The sequence below is a fragment of the Argopecten irradians genome, chromosome 8 (genome assembly GCF_041381155.1).
Source record: "Argopecten irradians isolate NY chromosome 8, Ai_NY, whole genome shotgun sequence".
Lineage (NCBI taxonomy): Eukaryota > Metazoa > Mollusca > Bivalvia > Pectinida > Pectinidae > Argopecten > Argopecten irradians.
Window position 1 is genome coordinate 11,041,988 of NC_091141.1, and position 21,678 is coordinate 11,063,665.

The following is a 21,678-nucleotide window of genomic DNA, read 5'->3' on the forward strand; positions in this document are numbered from 1 at the left end:
TAATAAAGAAAATTTGCCCTTTTTTGGGCCCCATCCCTCAGCCCCTAGGGGTCGGACCAGGCTCATTTATATAAAATATGAATGTCCTTCCCCAATGATATTTCACACCAAATATGGATGAAATCCATCCAAGGATGAAAGAGGAGTAGAATTTTAAAGCTTAAATTAAGAAAATTTGCCCTTTTGGGGCCCCACCCCTCAGCCCCTAGGGGTCGAACCAGGCTCATTTATATAAAATATGATTGTCCATCCCCAATGATGTTTCACACCAAATATGGATGAAATCCATCCAAGGATGAAGGAGGAGTAGGATTTTAAAGCTAAAATTAAGAAAATTTGCCCTTTTGGGGCCCCACCCCTCAGCCCCAAGGGATCGAACCAGGCTCATTTATATAAAATATGATTGTCCTTCCCCAATGATGTTTCAAACCAAATATGGATGTAATCCGCTCAAGGGTTAAGGAGGAGTAGGCTTTTGTATATAAATAGTCTTACGCACGACGCACGGCGGACGGCGGACGACGACGGACGAAACACGATGACAATAGGTCATCCTGACCTTCGGTCAGATGACATAAAAATCTTTACGAAAAATGTTGTATGTTGTTCGGCATCAATAAAACCCCTATAAAATCATTGAGATCGGAGACCGAAACCTGAAAACAGGAAGTGGGCCAGCTAAAATTAAGAAAATTTGCCCTTTTGGGGCCCCACCCCTCAGCCCCTAGGGGTCAGACCAGACTGATTTTATATAAAATATGATTGTCCTTCCCCAATGATGTTTCAAACCAAATATGGATGAAATTCATCCAAGGATGAGGAAGGAGTAGGATTTTAAAGCTAAAATTAAGAAAATTTGCCCTTTTGGGGCCCACCCCTCAGCCCCTAGGGGTCGGACCAAGCTCATTTATATAAAATATGATTGTCCTTCCCCAATGATGTTTCACACCAAATATAGATAAAATCCATCCAAGGATGAAGGAGGAGTAGGATTTTAAAGCTAAAATTAAGAAAATTTGCCCTTTTGGGGCCCCACCCCTCAGCCCCTAGGGGTCGGACCAGGCTCATTTAAATAAAATATGATTGTCGGTCCCAAATGATGTTTCACACTAAATATGGATGAAATCCATCCAAGGATGAAGGAGGAGTAGGATTTAAAAGCTTAAATTAAGAAAATTTGCCCTTTTGGGGCCCCGCCCCTCTGCCCCTAGGGGTCGGACTTATCTCATTTATATAAAATATGATTGTCCTTCCCCAAGGATGTTTCACACCAAATATGGATGTAATTCACTCAAGGGTTTAGGAGGAGTAGGCTTTTGTATAAATAGTTTACGCACGACGCACGGCGGACGGCGGACGGCGCACGACGACGGACGAAACACGATGACAATAGGTCATCCTGACCTTCGGTCAGATGACCTAAAAATGGTTTAAACATTAGTGCCTTTCACTCTTGACTCTTTTTTTTTAAATGATGGAGATGTGTAAAGTAATGATCGAAACCGGAGTCTGAGATCGAAATCCGGACTTTGATTTTTTGCGTATAAAAGCGTAAAAAAATGGGGTTGGGGGGTAAAAAATTAGAGTCGGTCAGGTAACCCTAAACAGACATTTTTTTTTTATCTTAGTATAATCCGAGCTTGAAGATTTGCATATTTGAATAATGCAGCTCTAAGGAGACCTACACAGATAATGAATTTTAGGAAATTATGTTAGACCCAGTCCTTCTTAGGCCTATATTTTTTATAATCAAAACTTACCTAGCCCAGGTTTTTTTTAAATTATTTGTTTTGTGAACATTTGTAAAGATTTAATTTGTTACGTACCGTGTTTGGGTCCTATATCAGCTTGCCTTTGACTGCCGCCAAAATCAATTCGTCCGTTATTTGCAATGAAGCTTATTGGTTATCATGCTGGCCAATCACCACTGGTAGTCAATAGTTAGCCACTCTTGTGATATTGTCATAAACAAGAAATTCACACCACTCATTGTTTCCGCTTGGTGGGACTTTAGGTGTCAATACGCCAACAACCACACCAGTCCGTTTTTGTAAATAATTCAAAATGGCTTTAAAAAACTGTTCTTGCCGCTTGTCACGTCGCGTTCATAAAGCTGAGAGTACTCTCATCATAAACCGCGTTGTGGTTTATTTAGAGTTAGAGTTAAGGGTTAATCCCCTCCTATAATATTCTCTTAGAATCAACAATGATATCGCCCAACAAATTAAGTGGTAGGCTATTTTGGCTGGTGAAGGCGTGATGTTAGTATTGGCGGGTATTGGCGGGTAATGTCGTGACGGCAGTATTGGCGGGTAATGTCGTGACAGCAGTATTGGCGGGTAATGGCGTGACGGCAGTATTGGTGGGTAATGGCGTGACGGCAGTATTGGCGGATAATGGCGTGACGGCAGTATTGGTGGGTAATGGCGTGACGGCAGTATTGGTGGGTAATGGCGTGACAGCAGTATTGGCGGGTAATGGCGTGACGGCAGTATTGGTGGGTAATGGCGTGACGGCAGTATTGGTGGGTAATGGCGTGACGGCAGTATTGGTGGGTAATGGCGTGACGGCAGTATTGGTGGGTAATGGCGTGACAGCAGTATTGGCGGGTATTGGCGTGACAGCAGTGATTGGCAGTAATGGCGTGACGGCAGTATTGGTGGGTAATGGCGTGAGGGCAGTAATGGCGGGTAATGGCGTGACAGCAGTATTAGCGGGTAATGGCGTGACGGCAGTATTGGCGGGTAATGGCGTGACGGCAATTATTGGCGGGTAATGGCATGACGGCAGTATTGGTGGGTAATGGCGGGTAATTTCGTGACAGCAGTATTGGCGGGTAATGGCGTGACAGCAGTGATTGGCGGGTAATGGTGAGACGGCACTATTGGCGGGTAATTGCGTGACTTCAGTATTGGCGGGTAATGGCGTGACAGCAGTGATTGGTGGGTAATGATGAGACGGCAGTATTTGCGGATAATGGCGTGACGGCAGTATTGGTGGGTAATGGCATGGCGAGACGGCAGTATTGGTTGGTAATGGCGTGGCGAGACGGCAGTATTGGTTGGTAATGGCGTGACGGCAGTATTGGTGGGTAATGGCGTGACGGCAGTATTGGTGGGTAATGGCGTGACGGCAGTATTGGTGGGTAATGGCGTGACGGCAGTATTGCGGGGTAATGGCGTGACAGCAGTATTGGGTATTGACGGCAGGTAATGTCGTGACGGCAGTATTGGTGGGTAATGGCGTGACGGCAGTATTGGCGGGTAATGGCGTGACAGCAGTATTGGGCGGGTAATGGCGTGACAGCAGTATTGGTGGGTAATGGCGTGACAGCAGTATTGGTGGGTAATGGCGTGACGGCAGTATTGGTGGGTAATGGCGTGACAGCAGTATTGGTGGGTAATGGCGTGACGGCAGTATTGGTGGGTAATAGCGTGACGGCAGTATTGGTGGATAATGGCGTGACGGCAGTATTGGCGGGTAATGGCGTGACAGCAGTATTGGCGGGTAATGGCGTGACGGCAGCGCAGTATTGGTGGGTAATGGCGTGACAGCAGTATTGGCGGGTAATGGCGTGACGGCAGTATTGGCGGGTAATGGCGTGACAGCAGTATTGGCAGGTAATGTCGTGACGGCAGTATTGGTGGGTAATGGCGTGACAGCAGTATTGGTGGGTAATGGCGTGACGGCAGTATTGGCGGGTAATGGCGTGACAGCAGTATTGGCAGGTAATGTCGTGACGGCAGTATTGGCAGGTAATGTCGTGACGGCAGTATTGGCGGGTAATGGCGTGACAGCAGTATTGGCGGGTAATGTCGTGACGGCAGTATTGGCAGGTAAATGTCGTGACGGCAGTATTGGCAGGTATTGGCGGGTAATGGCGTGACGGCAGTATTGGCGGGGTAATGGCGTGACGGCAGTATTGGCGGGTAATGTCGTGACAGCAGTATTGGCGGGTAATGGCGTGACAGCAGTGATTGGCAGTAATGGCGTGACGGCAGTATTTGCGGGTAATGGCGTGACGGCAGTATTGGTGGGTAATGGCGTGACAGCAGTATTGGCAGGTAATGGCGTGACGGCAGTATTGGCGGGTAATGGCGTGACGTCAGTATTGGCGGGTAATGGCGTGACGGCACTATTGGCGGGTAATGGCGTGACAGCAGTATTGGCAGGTAATGGCGTGACAGCAGTATTGGCAGGTAATGGCGTGACGGCAGTATTGGCGGGTAATGGCGTGACGGCAGTATTGGCGGGTAATGGCGAGACGTCAGTATTGGCGGATAATGGCGTGACGCCAGTATTGGCGGGTAATGGCGTGACAGCAGTAATTGGCGGGTAATGGCGAGACGCGATTGCCGTAGTTTTTTTTTCTTTTACTCTTCTTTAGGCTTCGTTCCGACATTATGGTTATAGTGAAGCCCATGCTACGCAGTCGTCAGCAATTTTATTAGGTCATTTAAACATATTTTTTAAATTAATGTAATGGGAAATTATAAAATATGGAATATTAGTTGGTTGACTACGTGTACTGTTTTCAGAGACAAAAAAATGTTTAAGTTGTGATAGACATAAAAGTTAAATACAGAAACAACAATGGATTTCATCACAACAATGTTTAGATATATATAAATATATATATACCTGTGTGTATTATTAGTTTTTTTTTTAATTATTGTTCCCTAACACACATGTGCAGTCTATATATTAGGCAAAAGATAATAAATAGAGCCTAATGATATAGGCAGGTTTATCGGACTATACAGTCGGAACTTTGTGAAGATCTTTATGTTTATTTATCATACACGTACATGTACATGTACATACATTATCAGAAACCGTATATTATAAACTTATGTAAATGTTTCTGGTATTATTGTTAAAATTAATTAATAAATAATTAGTATTTTCCTGTGAGCTTAGAATTTGTTTTAAATACATAGGCCTACAGCTGATCAAATACTTTCATAAATAAGAATAATCAACAACAAACAAAACAGAGAGAGGAAGGGGGGAGTGGAGGAGGAGTAAAATAAACATGCAAATGATTTTGCTCCACATACAGTGTAATCATTCACAATTTTACAATTTTCCATACATTACATATCCGTATTCCGTGTTGTTTTTATTTTTTGATTTATTGAAATTTTACCATTCTCTTTTAGTTCTACAGTTAATAATCAAAAGAAGTCGCATTACGCTGCGCGCAAGACACGAGACTTTTAGTGGCACGTGAGTGACGGGAGGTAACTCTCACGACATTACATTTCAGGGTCAAGGTAAGCTGTACTGCCGACCCTCGCTACCATTGCATTTTTGGTGCTCTCTCATGCTTACCTACAGAAGAAGTCGTTTACATGGAAATAGACAAATTTATCCCTTTTGACCCCGCCCCTCAGGCCCCCGTGTTTTGAATCCCCACTCTATAAGGATGCTACCATTGCATTAAGAGTGATATCCCATGCTTATATGGTAACAGCCAAATTGATCCCTTTTGACCCCGCCCCTCAAGTCTCGGGGGGTCAGCCCCATCATTACAGTCAGTAATCCATAAGGATTCAATTATTTTATTCCTTGAATCTTACGGTTCATCAGAAAAAGTGCATTAATATATACAGTGCAACAAAACTTACAATATACAATAAGTATACAATAACATAGATATTTAACACACAGACACACATACATAGTGTAGATACACCCAACACGTGCACGACCGCTACGCTAGTGTAGAGGGTGTTTCTACATTTGTTTCAAACAGTGTTTATTCTTTTGTTCATGGCCAAAACTATAAATTTTCCTAAATTGGATAATTCTTTATTATTCCTTGTTTCCAGAAGTTGAATAAATTTGGCCATGCGAGGATTATTATGATGGTATTTTTTGATAAAACGGTTTCTAATATCTAAGTAATTATTGCATTTAATTATGAAATGGTACTCGTCTTCAATGTCATCATTATCACAACATATACATTTTTGAATGTGTCTGTCTATATTTCTATATCTACCGGTTTCTACATTTAATTGATGAGAAGGATGCTATCATTCAAATTTTGTGAATTCCGGTGAGTGATTATGGGAAAAGAAGTCGATTGTTGATGGACGGGACGCCGGACGCCACAGTATCGCTTATGAACAAAAATATGTAAAAAAAAAAAAAAAAAAGAATAGCTTCTCCCAAGCGCTTTCGCGGCTCTTGTCGTTCTTCAGAAGATTTCATGGTATTAATAATAAATCACACAGAATAACTTACGTTTGAAGAGAACGTGTCCACCACTTTAGTCTGTCTAAGTGTGGTAAATGCATGTGTATAGCAATGAAAAACGATGTCCAGCCGTCCCTGTCCAGTGCGTGAATCTTAACATAAAGAACGTACAGGTGCACGAACAGGTACACAAATCACGTGACACATTTGCATGACACTACTAAAGCACGAGGACTGCTGGCACAACATATCAAACAAACCGATCGGTTATACCACAGGGATCTGAGAATCTGAGAAGATTTGCGTGTTATTTTTAAACGGCGACAGCACTTAAGCTTTGTATAGGTCACCGTCTATCATCGGTACACCGGACTCGAAGCGACAGCTCAAAAATACAGCATGACAGGGAATGATTCAGTCATTGTTTTTAATTATACAGCACAAGTATGCAGACTCTATCCTGGTCTCGTCGTTTCAGAAAACATTCGAATTAGATTAAATGTAAAACTTGTGGAATTTTAATGCGTCTTTATTGAATAATCTGTTAAGATATATGGTGTGTACCTGCTAAAAATTTAGGTTACTCACATATTTTCGTTTATTTTGAAATGATTATATGGTTTTAACCCAGTTCACCTCTCTTACTTAAAAGGATATACATATATATTTATTAATACAAAATGTCGGTAACCTGGGTTTCTTCAATGATGTTTAGATATTCGTTTTATAAGGCGAAATCAGTGTACGGCTTATAGCTGTGGGGTGTACGGATACTAGCTAAAATTGTTATTATGGTGTATGGAGTATAGCGTGATAGTAACAATGATTTAATCTATATTTACGTCATTCAATTGATTAATTCGGTTTGTTTGCTTCATATTGACGATCCTGTTTACACATGTGTTAATATGGCACCCTAGCCCGAGATACTCTGGCCCTAACACCAGACTTAGACATAATGACAGATAGATGTCTGGTTTAGGGCCAGAGCGCAGTAGTACTCGAAAACCTGGAATAAGCAGACACCGTTTGGTATCGGGCCAGGTCATCTCCGTACGGCACCCGTAATAGAAAAGGAATTTAAAAACAGTTTGAGTTCTATGTTATCATTTAAATATAAAACATTTTTTTAAAATTAATTCCCAATAGTTTCTGAACTATAGTATGCAGAAGTGAAACGATTGAATTTGGTATAACGTAATTACTTATGCAATCTTGTAATTCCCCAGTACATGTATGTGTTACAGTGGATATATTTTCTGGTAATGATAGTGCAGTGTAATTGTAAGTTTCTTATTAAAAGAGGTGTGAAGGAACCAGTCATGTGATGCTGTACATGTTGTTCTGGCGATAGTATTGCGTTCCCCCTGTTTTACTGGTAACGTTATCATGAACATTTGTCGTTTCAACACAGACAAAACGAGCAAATCTCCTTCATTCTCTTTGCTGACGGCAGAGGGACCATCGAGTTATAGTCTTAGTTTCCCTTAGCTAACTACTTTTTATTGTATTTGTGCATAAATATAAAGTTTAAAACATTTATACCATGGTCTGATAAGTATAGTTTTTTCCAAATAAAATGTTTTAATATGATTTTTGAATGCATGAAAACAAGTTTTTTTACCTGGTTTGTCCAGAACCTGACATTCAAAACCGACAGTGCATTTTCTATTATTGGTGTATAAGTTAATGTATTTTTTTTTATCCTACTGCATCTAACTATTTAGGAGTGTATTAAAAAAACCCATGAGGCATACAGAGTTACGTCTGCCGATCGTAACAAGAGGCCCAGAGGGCCTGTATCGCTCACCTGGTTTGTAATGCCAAGTAATGTTCTGAATACAGGTTCATTGTTTCTTTTCTGAAGGAATTTTAATATTAACCTCTAAGTCCCCTATTGGGCCCCACCTCTCCTGCCCCCAGGGTGTCAGAGACAAAATTCTGTTCTCCTTCCCCCAAGGATGTTTATGGCCAAATTTGGTCACAATCCAAGAAAAACTCTAGGACAAGTAGCGATTTATAGGATTTACCTCTATTTCCCCTATTGGGCCCTACCCGTCCTGCCCCAGGGGGCTCAGGGTCACCATTTATGCAAAATCTGACCCCCCCCCTTCCTCTAGGAAGTTTCTGGCCAAATTTTGTTGCAATCCATGCAGTACTTTATGACAAGTAGCGATTTAAATGAAATGTTGACGGACAGACGAAGGACCAGAGCCAAAATTTATACAAGTTCTGTTCCCCTTCCCCAAGGATGTTTGTGGCCAAATTTGGTTACATTCCATGCAGCACTCTATGACTAGTAGCGATTTAAAGGATTTACCTCTATTTCCTTTATTGGGCCCCACCTCTCCTGCCCCCAGGGTGTCAGAGCAAAAATTTATACAAGTTCTGTTCCCCTTCCACCCAGGGTGTTTGTGGCCAAATTTGGTTACAATACGTGCAGAACTCTATGACTAGTAGCGATTTAAAGAATTTACCTCTATTTCCCCTATTGGGCCCCGCCCCTCCTGCCCCCGGGGGATCAGAGCCAAAATTTATACAAGCTCTGTTTCCCTTCCCCCAAGGATGTTTGTGGCCAAATTTGGTTTTTAATACGTTCAGAAACTCTAGGACAAGTAGCGATTTATAGAATTTGCCTCTATTTCCCCTATTGGTCCCGCCCCTCCTGCCCCCGGGGGATCAGAGCCAAAATTTATACAAGTTCTGTTCCCCTTCCCCCAAGGATGTTTGTGGCCAAATTTGGTTACAATCCATGAAGAACTCTAGGACAAGTAGCGATTAATAGAATTTACCTCTATTTCCCCTATTGCCCCCCCCCCCCCCTCCTGTCCCCGAAGGGTCAGAGCCAAAATTTATACAAGTTCTGTTCTCCTACCCCCACGGATGTTTATGGCCAAATTTGGTTACAATCCGTGCAGAACTCTAGGACAAGTACATATTTATAGGATTTACCTATAATTCCCCTATTGGGCCCCGCCCCTTCTGCCCCCCCGGGACCTGTGCCAAAATTTATACAAACTCAGTTTCTTATTCTCTCAAGGATATTTCTGGCCAAATTTTGTTACGTTCCATGCAGAACTCTATGACTAGTAGCGATTTAAAGGATTTACCTCTATTTCCCCTATTGGACCCCACCCTCCAGCCCCCGGGGGCCAGAGCCAAAATTTATACAAGTTCTGTTCCCCTTCCCCCAAGAATGTCTGTGTCCAAATTTGGTTACAATCCATGTAGAACTCTATGACTAGTAGCGATTGAAAGGATTTACCTCTATTTTCCCTATTCGGCCCCGCCCCTCCTGCCCCCAGGGGGTCAGAGCCAAAATTTATACAAGTTCTGTTCTGCTTCCAAAAAGGATGTTTGTGGCCAAATTTGGTTACATTCCATTCAGAACTCTATGACTAGTAGCGATTTAAAGGATTTACCTCTATTTCCCCTATTGGGCCCCGCCCCTCCTGCCCCCGGGGGATCAGAGCCAAAATTTATACAAGTTCTGTTCCCCTTCCCCCAAGGATGTTTGTGGCTAATTTTGGTTACAATCCATGCAGAACTCTAGGACTAGTAGCGATTTAAAGAATTTCCCGTGAAAGAGTCTCCCGTGTATGCAGTGCGTATCGTGGGTGAAGTGCGAGGTGCGTGTTTTGGGAGACTGCGGTATGTTCGTGTATTGATATTTTGTATGTATTCTTATACGGAAGGGAACTTAAAATTCCCCATGGTGTTATTGGAATACATGACACTGTTGTGCCTTATTATAAGTCAGATAAATGTTGAATAAACCGTACGAGCAAAACAGGTAATCTTGGAGAGCGAATTTAAGAAAATGTACCAGACAAATGGACGGATAAATTAATATTGCATGCGATATCCCCTGTTTCGGTAAAAAGGGGGATAATTAAAAGTCTGTAAATGTCTTATATTGTTTCGAAATACTGTCCAAAGACTATTACCATTATCATGTCATTAATAGTTTCCATTTTTAGCTCTAGAAGAGAGGGGATTTATGGAATCACTTTGGCGTCGGCGTTCGAAATCCCAGGTTAAGGTTTTGGTGCAAGTGTTGCCATACTGCTATCCGTCACAATTGGCATTCATTTCTACAATCATTTTGTAATTGTTGTGATGGGTATGAAAAATCATTTAGATAAGCAAAATGCTGGATTTTGAGAATTTCAAGAGGCCCAATGGGCCGAAAAGTTATGTTATGTAATGACATTACTATATTTTGTAATACTGAAAAAAAATTACAAAGAACCTTAATTAAATCAACAAATCAATGCTTTATTTGTGATTGTAAATCCAACTATGATTATTTTTTTAAAGATAGTAAATTCCCAAAAACGAACACGTTTTAAAATGTTTTAAACTTGCTATACTCCGTAAACCTTCCCTGCTATACTCCGTACACTTGTTATTTTGAAATGGCTATACTCCGTACACAAGACGACTAAATTACGTATTGAAAACGGCATTTATAGTACAAATCATGTTGTTATATCGGTCTAATTACAATATTATAGCAATTATATACATATTGCTAATGTACAATAAAGGTCATCCAAGCCGAAGATTTGCAATAAAATGAAATTATTTTCAGATTTCATCATCTCGCCGAAAGTACACGCCATGAACACCATACATATTGTCAAATAATTTTATAATGACTCCTTCAATTTACAAAGTTTATACCTTTAACGAATCTAGAATAGTTTGTGAAACACCTAAACCAGGAAAAGACAAGCAATATTAATTTTATATAGCTGAAAACATTGATTTGATTATCGGTGTTTTGTGCTGTCGCTTCGAGTATAGCTATATCCGGTGTACCGATGATAGACGGTGAAGGTGTGTGAGGATGATTTCGCTTTTTCCAACGGTAGAACGAATATACGTACCCGGCCTACTATACATTGTATACACTAGTTCTGCGTCTCTTCATATTTGAAATCGTCATTATTCCGGTATTTTTACTCCAATCTTAATGAAATTTTGTACAGATATGCATTATGGTATGACAAACAACATATCTTATGTTGTCGTTAGGTTTTTGTAATATTTTTAATGCTATGATGTGTTGTCGGTAATACTGAACATACACACTAACGATATAAACCTGACCAGTCGCCGATCTCGTAACATTAAAACAGGTATAAAGTCACGGCAAACATCTTGTCACTCGATCTATCGTTGACCAGCGGCCGATTTCAGATTATTCAAATCGCTCTAATTCCTTCATTTTTGCTCCAATCTTCATAAAACTTGGTAGAAATATTCACTTTAATGTACCGAATAACATATCCTGTGTTGTCACTAACTTTTCCTTGTATTTAACGTGTTGTCGTTTGTTGTCGTTATTAAGTGTGACCGAGTTAATTAGATATATACACGATTAAACACCAATTATTGTTCAAATGATGGGTACCATTTATGCTCTGTCGGCTGTGGAGCATCTTTAAATACCTTCCTTAATTTTGCTTCATTTTTTTCATATTTTATTACATAATTTTATACTAAAGCAATACGATATTCTTTGATTGTTCAAGATTTCGTTTTACGTTATATAACATAGCGTGATATGAGAGACAGTTTTATTCGTTTTTCCTCAATCATATTTCTAGGCGAATTCGGGTACAATCCATGCAAAAATCTATGACTAGAAGCGATTAAAGGCATCAGCTTACCGGTCCTTTGGGCCGGGTAAACTAAAAACGTAATGTTTTCTCCGAATGAATGGATGAGTTTTACGTGCCGTCACGTTATCGTTTCTGGGCACGCGTATGTTTTCTCCCGAACTTACTTAAATTTTACTATGAAATAGGCCTATAAATATTTACATGTATCCCGGGGTGGATATGGTAAGTGATAGTAAGTCTGGACAAATACATTGTACAAACATCTTATTAAGAAAATCCATAGCCTCGTGTTTATAAAAAGGTTACACAAAACGTATTGTTTAGATAACATATTTTAAGAGTATGTGCATCTTTAATGCTACAAAATATAATATGCGCTCCGTTTAATTCAAAATTTTGAAAATTATAGTTACCATAAAAACAAGATGGCTGCCGTTGCAAGACGTCTTCTCTCTAGACAGGTGATTCGGGTAAGTTTTCGGCTGGCATTGATGGAACCTATACCTAAAATGTCAGAAACTGACCTTTCAACATATACCGATGTATACTTGTATATACGTATGTGTATATAAATAAACTTAGTCCAATTACCATCTAAAGTAACAACAACATAGACAGTTCATTTAGTTTCAGTTTGTCCTTGGAACATCTTGGTTACTATACGCCTCGAGGAATAAGCAAACCGTAACTCATGGCTAGTGCAGATATTGCGACACAACACGACAGCTTTACTTGTCCAGAATTTTTCGAACCTAGTGGTCTAACCTCTGCATTTTCTCCTCTCCTGTTACAAAATTGGCGAGCTTGCCAACAAAACAGAAACAAGACCATACAAGGACACAAATTTTGACTACGTCACACAGATAAACTGGACATACGAGGTATACACAGCTAGTAACAAACGAAACAAATTAGTATAAGATTACCCTGTTATACTAGTGTTTGGAGGTCCCGGGTTCGAACCCCGGTCTAGCCATTACATTTCTTACTCTCCTGCTTACTCCAACAATGTTAGAGGTATAGCACGACGAGACACTTTTGGAACATTACGTTGTGTCTAACCTCTAACCTCCGATAGGCCATTTACCCGATGCTGAGGGTAACATTTTCAAAGTTTGGATTGTGACAATATAAAACGTTTAAATCATATTTAAATAGTCATCAATGTCAAATACCTACCTCTTTTTCATAGATTAACAAGTATTTTGACAAAATCAGCCGTTAAAATCCATCTTAAACAAATATTAACATCTCCTAACGTAAACTTTCATGACCCAGACAAAATTTCATGTTTATAGCAACCCGGCCGGTAAATAGAAACAAGAGGCCCAGAGGGCCTGTATCGCTCACCTGGTTTGTAATGTCAAGTCATGTTCTGAAGACAGGTTCATTGTTTCTTTTCTGAAGGAATTTGAATATTTACCTCTTATTTCCCTATTGGGCCGCCCCTCGAGCTCCTGCCCCAGGGGGGTCAGAGCCAAAATTTATACAAGTTCTGTTCCCCTTCCCCCAAGGATATTTGTGACCAAATTTTGTTACCAATCCATGCAGAACTCTAGGACAAGAAGCGATTTATAGGATTTACCTTTATTTCCCCTATTGGGCCCCGCCACTCCTGCCCCTGAGGGGGTCAGAGCCAAAATTTAAACAAGTTCTGTTCCCCTTCCCCCAAGGATGTTTGTGGCCAAATTTGGTTACAATCCATGCAGAACTCTAGGACAAGTAGTGATTTATAGGATTAACCTCTATTTCCCCTAATGGGCCCCACCCCTCCTGCACCCGGAGAGTCAGAGCCAAAATTTATACAAGTTCTGTTCCCCTTCCCCCAAGGATGTTTGTGGCCAAATTTGGTTATACAATCCATGTAGAACTCTAGGACAAGTAGTGATTTATAGGATTTTCCTCTATTTCCCCTATTGGGCCACGCCCCTCCTGCCCCAGGGGGGTCAGAGCCAAAATTTACACAAGTTCAGTTCCCCTTCCCCCAAGGATGTTTGTGGCCAAATTTGGTTACAATCCGTGTAGAACTCTAGGACAAGTAGCGATTTATAGGATTTACCTCTATTACCCCTATTGGGCCCCGCCCCTCCTGCCCCCGGGGGGTCAGAGCCAAAATTTATACAAATTCTGTTCCCATTCCCCCAAGGATGTTTGTGGCCAAATTTGGTTACAATCCATGCAGAACTCTAGGACAAGTAGCGATTTATAGGATTAACCTCAAATTCCCCTATTGGGCCCCACCCCTCCTGCCCCCGGGGGGTCAGAGCCAAAATTTATACACGTTCTGTTCCCCTTCCCCCAAGGATGTTTGTGGCCAAATTTAGTTACAATCCATGCACAACTCTATGACAAGTAGCGATTTAAAGGAAATGTTGACGGACAGACGGACGCCGACGGACGAGGGACGCCGACGGACGACGGACGCCGAAGGACGACGGAGCCGCACCATGACATAAGCTCACTGGCCCTTCGGGCCAGGTGAGCTAAAAACGAATTCAAAGTCCCCAAAAAGCTAGCTGCAATATTGTAGCTCAAAAGACAGAAAATGTTGTCGTCTTTAGAGCTGCAATTGGTACCTAGTACTGCTAATGAAGCAAAGTAATGGTTATGCAAACCATTATTGAAACATTTGTATGCATTTTATCATATTTGTTTTATATCGCTTACCTACTAGGCAATAAAACTGAACCATATAAAATATCAAATTCTCAGGGAGACATTTTGTTTTACATTTACACATATGAAGGCCTTTCTGAAGAGAATTTTTATACAGCAAGTCTACAAAGTATGAATTTGAAGTTTTGTGAGCGGTACGGTAGATATTAAGAATGGTATGTAGTTATGTTTGTTTTTGACAAAAATGATATATAAATGCTTGTAAACGCACAAAATAATTGGAAACCTACAAAAAGTATAGAAAATTGTGCCCGAGTGATTTTTGGAGGTACCGCTCCACTTGGATACATAGGGATCAATTCGATCCGGCTGAATTCCGTTTTTTTGTAGTAACCAGTCGCCATGTTTAAAACTAGGTCAAAATGTTACGGATTGATTCATCATATCTAATCCGCTAAAAATACTATTTTGTGAGGCCTCAGGTTATGGTTTTACTAGATAAATGGGATAATTAATACCTAAACTGTAAGAACACATCGATGTTAATTATCACTGTTAGAGCTATAAATATTGATATTATTGCACTTTTCCTTTCACCCTCATCTGACATCAGAAGCTGCATCAAAGAAATAAGCCTTCGGAAATGAGAGTCGACAATTAAGTCAGTAAAATAACCTCCGATAAAAAAAATGCTGACCAGTCGATGGAAGTACATTGTATCTCCTGCTATACTCCCATAACATGGGATCGACTGGTCAGCCGTTTTTTTATCGGAAGTTATTTTTCTGACTAGTGCTGTTAATATGATCCCTATTGGAATTTCTCATTGATACCCATTTTGTGTGGCCTGCAATGCAAGGGTGACACATAGGTATCACTATGTCGGCATCAGTGTCCGGGAAAAGGTTTCCATGCGATAACTTTAGTATTTATTTTCCGATTCAACCAAAGTTGGTATATTGCTTTGTATCAATGAGATCTCGGATTAGTTTGATACTTGTCAAAATCCGTTTGGTTTGATACTGGTCAAAATCCATTAATATTTGCAAGAGTTACAGGACTTTAAATTTGTCAAAACAGATAATTTCTTGGTGTCCGTGCGATAACTTTAACATATTATATTGTTTATTGTTTTGTATAAATGAGATCTAGGGTTTGATGCTGGTCAAAATCGGTCAATATTTGCAAGAGTGCATACGGAACTTTATAAATTTACCTAATTATTAACAATATTTTCATCTGTAAATAACTATTTTTAGTGCGACTGTACTAGTACTTTTATTTTCCTTGTCGGGTTTAGAGTCTGTGTACATCCGCTATGCGCAGATTCCAACTGCGCACGCGATACCGGAAGTCAGTGCACGTGTCTAATAGCATTTAATAGATTTCACCATGATTCATATATTAAGATATACTTGTCAGCAATAATCTACTATAAATTAATTAACAAAAATGACATTGCTCAGTGCTAAATGCATTTGTTTTGTGTAAACTTCAAGCGGCATATCATACAAACTCTCTTGCATCGGTCACGATATTCTAAGCATCTGATGGACTTTGGAAACTTCTGGAACAATATAATGCAATTCAGGTTTATACAGTCAATAAAAGAAAGTGATGAAACGGATAGCTTTTAGTACCGGCCACATATTTAATTTATGTCACATCAACCTAGGTCCTAGGTGTACGTTGCACTATCGCTTACTAAACCCTAGGCCTGTGACCATAGACCACATTTGCTGCAGTTCTAATTTAATATTAATAAAATTACACAGCTTTGCGTAAGAGAAACAGAATAAAAAAAAACCATGATAAAATATCAGTCTGAGTGTTAGCTCTAGATCTAATGTACCCCAGAAAGGCGTTCAAGCATGACACAGGTAAGTCACGACTATTTTGAACAGCGAAACAAGTGTACCGTATCAATATCAATATGATAATAAACACACTTTTATGTAACTAAGAACTTCAAAGTAATTTCATATTTAAAGTTTTGATGAAGTAAAGGACAGTATTATTACAATGCACAAAGGGCGTAAATCATCTTGCAATACTCCAAAGGATAATGAGCGATAGTGCTACGTAGCGGAAATTAAAGTTAGGAAGTTTTAGCGAGCACATAATGTGTAACAGACATATTTCTAGTTTATGTTTTAAAACTGCTTTGCAGGTGACACATCCACTTCCATGGAATTCTTTTATATTTGAACGTTTGATAGATGTCTCGTCGGACGGTAATTTAGCAGATCCTTATATTAAACCATAATGTTAAGACATTACAGTGTATAAAGTAGGCCGATTGCAATTGGTTGCAGATAAAATCCTTTTACAACTTTCCATAATTTGATTTAGACATGCACAGTTATTTTATAAAATAACTGGCATGATGTAATGAACCTTGGGTACATCACATCACTTACAACAACTTTTCGGTGTTCTTAAGTTGCATCTTCCACCATGCTTTTTAGGATACTAAATACCTGTCTTATGAATTTTTAAGCTATGCCTTAATTGTTTTTACAGATCCCCTCTGTTTTCTGGAGAAAGGAAGGGACAGCGTCCACTCGTCCGCCATCTTCTCAACCGCCATCACCACCCGCGGCTAAATCACCAGCAGGTATATAAATAAATTCTATTAGATTTTAACGCTTTGATCTTTGATCGCTTTTGGACAAGATAGAATATTGAAATAATGTCTCAAAATCATGCACAACTAATGCAATAACAACTCGACCTTTTAAAGAAGGCAATATTATTATGAAAAGTAAAAGATTTTTTTAACTTTTTAAGAAATACTTTCGAAGCTGAAGCACAAGAATCAAATTGAGCTAGAAAATGTTTTCTTATCAATCTTTTGTTTATCTCTATATCTGTTGGTTGTGATAACCAATTTCATGATCTATCATTGGGGACTTATCAATATAGATATGAAAAGTGATATGAAGGACTACCCAGTACTCCTTTGACAATTCCAAGTGAAGGGTTCCTGAGACATTATATTTGAGATGTGCTAGGTGATAAAGTGAGGGGCATTCTGAATTTGGCAGATGAATTATCTTTGCATTCATTTAAGAGCCCACGGAACAAATAGCTATAATCTTTGCATTTATTTAAGGGCCCAGGGATCAAATAGCTATAATCTTTGCATTTATTTAAGGGCCCAGGGATCAAATAGCTATAATCTTTGCATTTATTTAAGGGCCCAGGGATCAAATAGCTATAATCTTTGCATTTATTTAAGGGCGCAGGGATCAAAGAGCTATAATCTTGGCATTTATTTAAGGGCCCAGGGATCAAATAGCTATAACCTTTGCATTTATTTAAGGGTCCAGGGATCAAATAGCTATAATCTTTGCATTTAGGGGCCCAGGGATCAAATAGCTATAATCTTTGCATTTAGGGGCCCAGGGATCAAATAGCTATAATCTTTGCATTTAGGGGCCCAGGGATCAAATAGCTATAATCTTTGCATTTATTTAAGGGCCCAGGGATCAAATAGCTATAATCTTTGCATTTATTTAAGGGTCCAGGGATCAAATAGCTATAACCTTTGCATTTATTTAAGGGCCCAGGGATCAAATAGCTATAATCTTTGCATTTATTTAAGGCCCCAGGGATCAAATAGCTATAATCTTTGCATTTAGGGGCCCAGGGATCAAATAGCTATAATCTTTGCATTTAGGGGCCCAGGGATCAAATACATTTATTTTGTAGATATAACCTTTGCATTTGTAGGCTCAGCGAAACATTTTTAAATGGCTCCCAACCCAATTCGCTTTTGATACTTCGTTGATGGGCTAAATGAATAATATTTGGTTATCTTTTAAATAAATCTGTCATGTACCTGCTTCCATAACAATAAGCTTAGTTTTAAATATCGCTAAAATCTACAAGAGGCCCAGAGGGCCTGTATCGCTCACCTGGTTTGTAATGCCAAGTAATGTTCTGAATACAGGTTCATTGTTTCTTTTCTGAAGGAATTTTAATATTAACCTCTAAATCCCCTATTGGGCCCCACCCCTCCCGCCCCCAGGGGTTCAGAGCCAAAATTTATACAAGTTCTGTTCCCCTTCCCCTAAGGATGTTTATGGCCAAATTTGGTCACAATCCAAGCAAAACTCTAGGACAAGAAGTGATTTATAGGATTTACCTCTATTACCCCTATTGGGCCCCACCCGTCCTGCCCTCGGGGGGCCAGAGTCAAAATTTATACAAGTTCTGTTCCCCTTCCCCAAAGGATGCTTGTGGCCAAATTTGGTTACATTCCATTCAGAACTCTATGACTAGTAGTGATTTAAAGGATTTACCTCTATTACCCCTATTGGGCCCCACCCCCTCCTGCCCTCGGGGGGCCAGAGTCAAAATTTATACAAGTTCTGTTCCCCTTCCCCAAAGGATGCTTGTGGCCAAATTTGGTTACATTCCATTCAGAACTCTATGACTAGTAGTGATTTAAAGGATTTACCTCTATTACCCCTATTGGGCCCCGCCCCTCCTGCCCCCGGGGGACCAGAGCCAAAATTTATACAAGTTCTGTTCCCCTTCCCCAAAGGATGTTTGTGGCCAAATTTGGTTACATTCCATTCAGAACTCTATGACAAGTAGTGATTTAAAGGATTTACCTCTATTTCCCCTATTGGGCCTCGCCCCTCCCCTGACCCGGGGGATCAGAGCCAAAATTTATACAAGTTCTGTTCCCCTTCCCCCAAGGATGTTTGTGGCCAAATTTAGTTACATTCCATTCAGAACTCTATGACTAGTAGTGATTTAAAGGATTTACCTCTATTTCCCCTATTGGGCCCCGCCCCTCCTGCCCCCAGGGGACCAGAGCCAAAATTTATACAAGTTCTGTTCCCATTACCCCAAGGATGTTTGTGGCCAAATTTGGTTACATTCAATTCAGAGCTCTATGACAAGTAGCGATTTAAAGGATTTACCTCTATTACCCCTATTGGGCCCCGCCCCTCCTGCCCCCGGGGGGTCAGAGCCAAAATTTATACAAGTTCTGTTCCCCTTCCCCCAAGGATGTTTGTGGCCAAATTTGGTTACATTCCATTCAGAACTCTATGACTTGTAGCGATTTAAAGGATTTACCTCTATTACCCCTATTGGGCCCTGCCCCTCCTGCCCCCGGGCGACCAGAGCCAAAATTTATACAAGTTCTGTTCCCCTTCACCAAAGGATGTTTGTGGCCAAATTTGGTTACATTCCATTCAGAACTCTATGACTAGTAGCGATATAAAGGATTTATCTCTATTTCCCCTATTGGGCCCCGCCCCTCCTGCCCCCGGGGGACCAGAGCCAAAATTTATACAAGTTCTGTTCCCCTTCCCCCAAGGATGTTTGTGGCCAAATTTAGTTACATTCCATTCAGAACTCTATGACAAGTAGCGATTTAAAGGATTTACCTCTATTTCCCCTATTGGGCCCCGCCCCTCCTGCCCCCAGGGGACCAGAGCCAAAATTTATACAAGTTCTGTTCCCCTTACCCCATGGATGTTTGTGGCCAAATTTGGTTACATTCCATTCAGAACTCTATGACTAGTAGTGATTTAAAGGATTTACCTTTATTTCCCCTATTTGGCCCCGCCCCTCCTGCCCCCAGGGGACCAGAGTCAAAATTTATACAAGTTCTGTTCCCCTTCCCCCAAGGATGTTTGTGGCCAAATTTGGTTACAATTCATGTAGAACTCTATGACTAGTAGCGATTTAAAGGATTTACCTCTATTTCCCCTATTGGGCCCCACCCCTCCTGCCCCCGGGGGACTAGAGCCAAAATTTAAACAAGTGCTGTTCCCCTTCCTCAAAGGATGTTTGTGGCCAAATTTGGTTACATTCAATTCAGAGCTCTATGACAAGTAGCGATTTAAAGGATTTACCTCTATTACCCCTATTGGGCCCCGCCCCTCCTGCCTCCGGGGGGTCAGAGCCAAAATTTATACAAGTTCTGTTCCCCTTCCCCCAAGGATGTTTGTGGCTAATTTTGGTTACAATCCATGCAGAACTCTAGGACAAGTAGCGATTTAAAGGATTTACCTCTATTACCCCTATTGGGCCCCGCCCCTCCTGCCCCTGGGGGACCAGAGCCAAAATTTATGCAAGTTCTGTTTCCCCTCCCCCAAGGATGTTTGTGGTCAAATTTGGTTACAATCCATGCAGAACTCTATGACTAGTAGCGATTTATAGGATTTACCTTTATAGGATTTACCTCTATTTCCCCTATTGGGCCCCGCCCCTCCTGCCCCGGGGGGGACAGAGCCAAAATTTATACAAGTTCTGTTCCCCCTCCCCCAAGGATGTTTGTGGCCAAATTTGGTTACAATCCATGCAGAACTCTATGACTGGTAGCAATTTAAAGGAAATGTTGACGGACGGACGGACGGACGGACGGGACGACGGACGCCGCGCCATGACATAAGCTCACCGGCCCTTTGGGCCAGGTGAGCTAAAAATACCAACATGCTACAGGCCTAATCCCATGTCTGTGGGTCTAAAAGCTGATATTTGCCTCCATACTCATATTATTGTTATTCTTCCTAAATGTTGTCCCCAGCAGCATACTTATGTTTCATGTTGAGAAGTCACATAAGAAAGAAATGGCTTATAAGTGCATGCTTATTGAATCTTTTTTGATTTCATCATAATTTAAAAGCTACCCGCTTTTTGATTTTGAAGCAGTTAGCGCAGTGATAAATTTACACATTCATAAAGAAAACAAAATTAGAATAATCATATTTTAGCACAGAATTTCTAGTGTATAAAAAACTAGAATAGCATTACTGCTAAAATATCTACACTTATAGTACAGTATTACGAAATTTGTTTTTAGCAAATGCGCCGGAACCAATACTTGATCAATCTGACAACACCAAATATCAGGCAGAGCAAGTCCATCACTACAATGACATGTCATTCTATGACATTGAGGGAGAAATGGATCAGTTACGTCTAAAACAGCCGTCTAACAAAGACAAGTTTGAGCCGAATTTATGATAGTGTGCATGGATGATAAAGACACTTAATTGGTGTGTACTACATTAGATTAGATACCAAACAGTATCTCTGTAATTTTAATGAATTGATGTTACTATGATATTAAAATGTTAAAACTATTATTATGTAGTTTGCTTTATTATTTTCTCTCTTTGAGAAGACAGGTTTAGCGGACTACATTTGTATGTATGGAAAAAAATATTTGGTTTGTTTGTTTTTTACTGTTTTCGGCCCA

At 40.5% G+C, this 21,678-nt stretch overlaps 2 protein-coding genes across 2 annotated transcripts in view; one reads left to right on the plus strand and one right to left on the minus strand.

Annotated features, from left to right (window-relative positions):
* Positions 1–21,678, minus strand: part of LOC138329345 (zinc finger and BTB domain-containing protein 49-like) — a 265,156-nt gene that overhangs the window by 53,857 nt on the left and 189,621 nt on the right. The window lies entirely within an intron of this gene.
* LOC138329342 (NADH dehydrogenase [ubiquinone] flavoprotein 3, mitochondrial-like) lies at positions 12,197–21,565 on the plus strand. Its single transcript, XM_069276259.1, has 3 exons — positions 12,197–12,304; positions 16,974–17,067; positions 21,280–21,565. The coding sequence occupies exons 1-3, from the start codon at positions 12,260–12,262 to the stop codon at positions 21,441–21,443; spliced, it is 303 nt and encodes a 100-aa protein (XP_069132360.1). The 5' UTR covers positions 12,197–12,259; the 3' UTR covers positions 21,444–21,565.